This window comes from Phaethon lepturus, unplaced genomic scaffold (genome assembly GCF_000687285.1).
Source record: "Phaethon lepturus isolate BGI_N335 unplaced genomic scaffold, ASM68728v1 scaffold50068, whole genome shotgun sequence".
Lineage (NCBI taxonomy): Eukaryota > Metazoa > Chordata > Aves > Phaethontiformes > Phaethontidae > Phaethon > Phaethon lepturus.
This window is the reverse complement of record NW_010560741.1, coordinates 776-5634: the sequence shown is the minus strand read 5'-3', so window position 1 is coordinate 5634 and position 4859 is coordinate 776. Positions and strand designations below refer to the sequence as shown.

General features: G+C 51.0%; 1 protein-coding gene across 1 annotated transcript in view; it reads right to left on the bottom strand.

Moving 5' to 3' along the window:
- Window positions 1–949: 949 nt before the first annotated feature.
- Window positions 950–4859, bottom strand: part of LOC104625969 (uridine phosphorylase 2-like) — a gene marked incomplete at both ends in the record, with an annotated part of 4640 nt that continues 730 nt past the window's right edge. Inside the window, 3 exons of the mRNA XM_010293754.1 lie at window positions 950–1159; window positions 1841–1955; window positions 4146–4304. Coding sequence (XP_010292056.1) covers window positions 950–1159; window positions 1841–1955; window positions 4146–4304 — 484 coding nt within the window. The remainder of the gene's footprint in view (window positions 1160–1840; window positions 1956–4145; window positions 4305–4859) is intronic.

The following is a 4859-nucleotide window of genomic DNA, read 5'->3' as shown; positions in this document are numbered from 1 at the left end:
TCCAGCGGTGGCTTTGGCTGTCCTGCAGCCGCACCTGGGCCCACAGAGCAGACGCGTGCCTGGCGCAGCTGCTCCTCTCGCACAGAACGGCAAGTCCTTTGTGCAAGCAAAATGCGTACCTGCGGCTGTGCTAACCTGGGCAGAGTGCTTGGTTTTATTGCTCTTCCTGCTGCTAATCCTCTCAAATGCCGTTTTGTTTAAATAAAACATGGCCTTGAGCAATACACAGATGGTTGCATTTGCAAGCAGATCCAAAGGTTTATAAATAGTCCTCAGATTATTAATTTTTCATTTATTACATTTCATCTACTCTGCAATCAGCATTTAATTTTGCAAAAGAAACTGTTCCAGAGTAACCAAAGTTTCTTTTCACAAACGTCACACGCTTCCTGACATTTTTCTAGTGTTTGGTAGTTTAGAAGTCACAATCTTGTAGGAGACAGCTCGGTGTCACCCATCTGCTAGGCTCACCACAGGGTTGTGGACAAGGGGCTGTTTTCTTTGCCAGGGTGCAGCTACTGGCCTCCTGCTTTCGGAGGGTCTGTGACCGCACGTGGCTCCCATGCAATGGCTGGACCGGGCGGCCCCAGAGGTCCCCCACGCATTTGCATTGTCCCAGGGAGCAACCGCTGTTGGGTGGATCTTCACTCCTGATCCACCACCAGCTACAGCAGCGCTGGCCTTGCAGGTGACATTACAAAATGTAACTGTCAGTTGCACAGGAGACCAGCTAGAGAGGACATCTCGCCCTGGCAAAGTGCTGAAATTGGTATTGCGTGTTCTGAAGACGTACCCTGCTCTGACAGCTGAACAAGCTCTAACATATCGGGTGGGTCAGCTCCTGCAGCCCTTCTTAGGCTTTGGAAGCCTGGGTAGTTTTGCCTACGTAAGAACGTAAAGGCTTGGCATTATGTTTGTGGGGAGGAAGGACAGTCAAAGATCGTTTTACCTTCGTAGAAGTCATAGGTGCACATGGTATGGCCGATGAGCGTGGGAAAGTCAGGAATCTCCTTGCTGCAGGCGAGTAGCTCCTCCGCAAGGTCCTTGTCCAGGTCAGTGCTCCGCACCACCACGTCATCCAGCACCACCTGCTCAAACCGTGGCTTGAAGGAGGAGTCCACCGCCATGTCCGTGATCACAACAGACCCGGCCTCGATCCCTGTGAAAATGAAGGTTCAGGCTAAGCCAGAGCTCGTAACACGTGTGACCTCCTGCAAAACTTCAGCATGACAGAAAAGTCCCTACAGATGTATGTGTGACTGTGGGGTGGTTCTTTTTAGTGAGTAAAACAGATGTGAGAGAATAATTGAAATTCATGCAGTAGCACAGATGTACAACTAAAATGTACAGAATCAGCACACGATGACTGATTGTGGGAATGCGCTGAGTGACAGCGTTTTAATGGCTTCTGCCTTGCAGAAATCGTGCCCCACCACCAGCTTGTGCAGGCATGAGCAGCATCACTGCCTGGGTGGGAGTCCCACCAGCAACAAGGACTACAGGCACTGAGGCAGCCGGAAGGATCCCAAAGCATGAGAGTGACTTCCACTGTCCTGGGTCCGGCTGGGATAGAGTTGTTTTTTCTTCCTGATGGCTGGTCAGGTTTTCTGTTTGAAAAGTGATACCAAACTGTTGTGAATTCAAGGCCTTTGTTCATTACAAAAATGTGCACTCTGCTAAGCCAATCTCTAAAAGTTTGCTGGGTTTTAACCCAGCACAAAGTGTCATCATGTTTGATATTTGGGGACCTGACAAAATCCTCAAATTTAGATGACCTATTGCTGAGGATTTTTTTTATTAATACCCTTTTTGCCCAGAAGAAAGACCATGGATAGCTTACCTAAGCCTCCAGAAGTACCGATGCGTATAATAGTAACGTCTCGGCATTTTGCATGGTGCAGCAGTTTGATTAGTTCATGAAGCATGATGGAAATGGAAGGGATGCCCATCCCGTGCTGTTGGGAGGAGAGAAAAGAAAAACGTCACTCCCTGTGATGCTGCAGCAGGTGACAGGTACGTGACTGCAATGAGCCCAGGGTTACGCTGTGACCCCTTTCCACTGATGAGGCCAACAGCGATTTTTTGAGGGGGGAGAGCCATCTCGGAGTCTTTGTAGTTTGTCCAGGTAAAGCACCTAACTCTTCTGCTCCCCTGGACGCTTCGGAGGCTCTTCTTATCAATAGAGCTGAGGTTCATCCCTGGGGACCAGGATATCGGGTGTGCAGATGGTGTCTCTCCTTCGAGAAAGGTCTCTCCACAAATGCATCCTGATGGTTGAATACTCCAAGACCTTCCCCTTGCGTTGCCCGTCCTTACGCCACATGCTGACTTCCGTTGTTTGTTGTGTCCTGCTCGTACTCTTGGGGCGGTGAGTTTCAGCGAGGACAACCCGAGCCTCCGCTTCTCTGGGTGTCTGCCAGCCCATCCTCGCCACACGCCAGAGCACCTCTGCCCTCGTCGCTGGGCACAAAAGACAGCGGGTAGGTTTGTACCCCTTGGTGAGGGCCAGTTTTGGGGTCAGGTGTTTGCTGCATGAAGCCTCACGCCTTGTGGGCCACCTGTCCTGCGTCCTGGCTTGCATCACCCACCCTGGTGTCCCTCCATCCCCATCCCCAGCACCTGCCTGGCTGCCTGCAGGCTCTCCCTCCGCTGGCAGCGTCCCATTCCCCGTCCTGTGCCGGGGCTCGCGGTGCCCCACCACCCCGTCCCCGCTGCCGCTCCTCTGGGCTGGCAGATGTTCTGCAAACCTCGAGCTGTCGAGGCCGCCTCTGCGTTCTGCTCAGAGCTCCCTCACGTGATCATCTTAGTTTTCTCCTCCATTCCTCAACCACCATCCTGTTCTCGGACTTACCTTTGAAAACAAAAGGTGTTTGGTGGTGTGGGACTTGTTTTTTTCCCCATGAAAAATGCCTCACATTTTCTTAGTTTTGCTATCATGTTCAAAAACCTGAAGGAAGCGTATGTTAAGAAGCACAGTTAATTTAACATACGCGGTCAGTTTTGCTGTTGCTTCGTCTCTTTTCATTTGGCTGTGAGACTGATGGTCTATTGGGCTTGTATCATGTTTTAAATATGAAAACATTTTGCATGTTGTTATTCTGGAACATCAGCCTGACTTATTTGCCAATGCCTGAAAAATGTATTCTCATTGTAAATATTCCAAGCAGGAAACTGTTCCTGCCTCCGGTATGTTTGAGTTCATTTGTGTTTCTAAGCAACTTGCAAAAATGTGACGTTGGCAGCTGCTCTGCACGAAGCATTTTGGGGGAGGCTCGCTGCGTGCTCTGCCCTGCGTCCCCTCGCAGGGACGAGCCTGGGGGTCCATGGCTTCTGCACTGGTGCAAAAGGGGTGCACGGCCCAGAGCTCGGCGTCGGCTTTTCTCCTAGCTGTGCCACAACTGCTGTCAGATTGGGGAATAGCAGAACTTGTGGGGTTTTTTTCCCCTTGGATCCTTTCAGACTGATTCCCTCAGGTTTTTCTGCCGGTCAGGTTTGGTTTGATTTTGTCAGAGGGACCAAATGTGAGCTCTGTTGTGTGAGTGACGCTGTCTCCTGTGAATCAGATTTAAGACTAATCTTGTGCCCGAAGAAATGATGGCAGGACGAAGCCTTGGGGTACAAGCACTCATCAGCACAGCCTGTATTTGCTTTTTCCTTTGTGGAATGCCAAACATATTGCTGCTGTTAAAGAATAATTAATAATAAAGCAAGAGAGCTCATGTCAATGTAATACTTCCACCAATATTTCGTAGTTCATGCATGGTGGGAAGTGGTCTTCGCCTCCGAAATGGCCAGACTGCTGAGCTGAGCAAAATACATGCGTGTTCATTTTTAATGATGCTTTTTGAACTGAACACGTAGGGTGCTGAGAAATACCATTCAAGCAGAAGCAGCTTTACCATGACTAAAAGGCTGCACTGGTGGTAATGGCTGAAAACTGAAAAGAGGGGAAAAATCTGCTGGTGGGTGTTGCGGGAGGCAGAGGGGCAGGAGGGAAAGGTCGCGCCGGCCACCGGGGCAGACGGGGCCCCATACCAGCCCACTGCTGGACCACGCCAGTGGCAGCAGCCCCCAGGGCAGGGGCTGCCGTGAGCGCCCGGGATGGAAAACGCCTGCGGTGCGGTGCAGCACGGCGCGGTACTTACGCTGATGGAGAGCACCGGCCCAGCCCGGTACATGGCGTACCGGTCCGTCCCCGCGCAGATGTCTGCCAGGTCCTCGCCGTCACCCGCCAGTCCCAGCTGCTTGTGCATGAACTGGGCAAACGCCCTCATCCTGTTTGGGCTGCCGCCAACGCAGACGAACTGGATGTAAAATATAAATTTGTTGGTACTTTTTAGCTAAAACAGGTACCGAGATTCAGCCGTAACGTGGCAGTGGCAGGGGGGGGCGGGCCCCGGTCTATTCAGCCGTAACGTGGCAGTGGCAGGCTGCGCCGGACACGTCTCCCCGGAGAGCGCAGCGGGGTGCTGCTTCCTCGCAGGCAATCAGGGGATATCAGAACAACCAAGGGTCTCGAAAAACAGGGGTTAATATTACAACCAAACTTACTCCTTTCAGGTTGTGACTATTCTAGGTCCAGACAGCTGTACAGCTGCACATACTTGGGTATCAGTCCCAGGCCAAGAAAATTTAAAATAATTCAGCAAATTTAAGCTGTTAGTATTCCTACTGACGGCAAAGCAAAACCAGATGTTAGAGTAGCTCGTCATTTAATTTATTCTATCAACAGTGCCAGCTGCAATTAGTGAGCACCGCTGATGACACAGAGACCATAAAGTCAGGGAGGAAAAAGGACAAATCTTACATATTAAGAGGAAAAAATGCTCCCTGAACGTAGGAGGGGGACAGGCACGCGG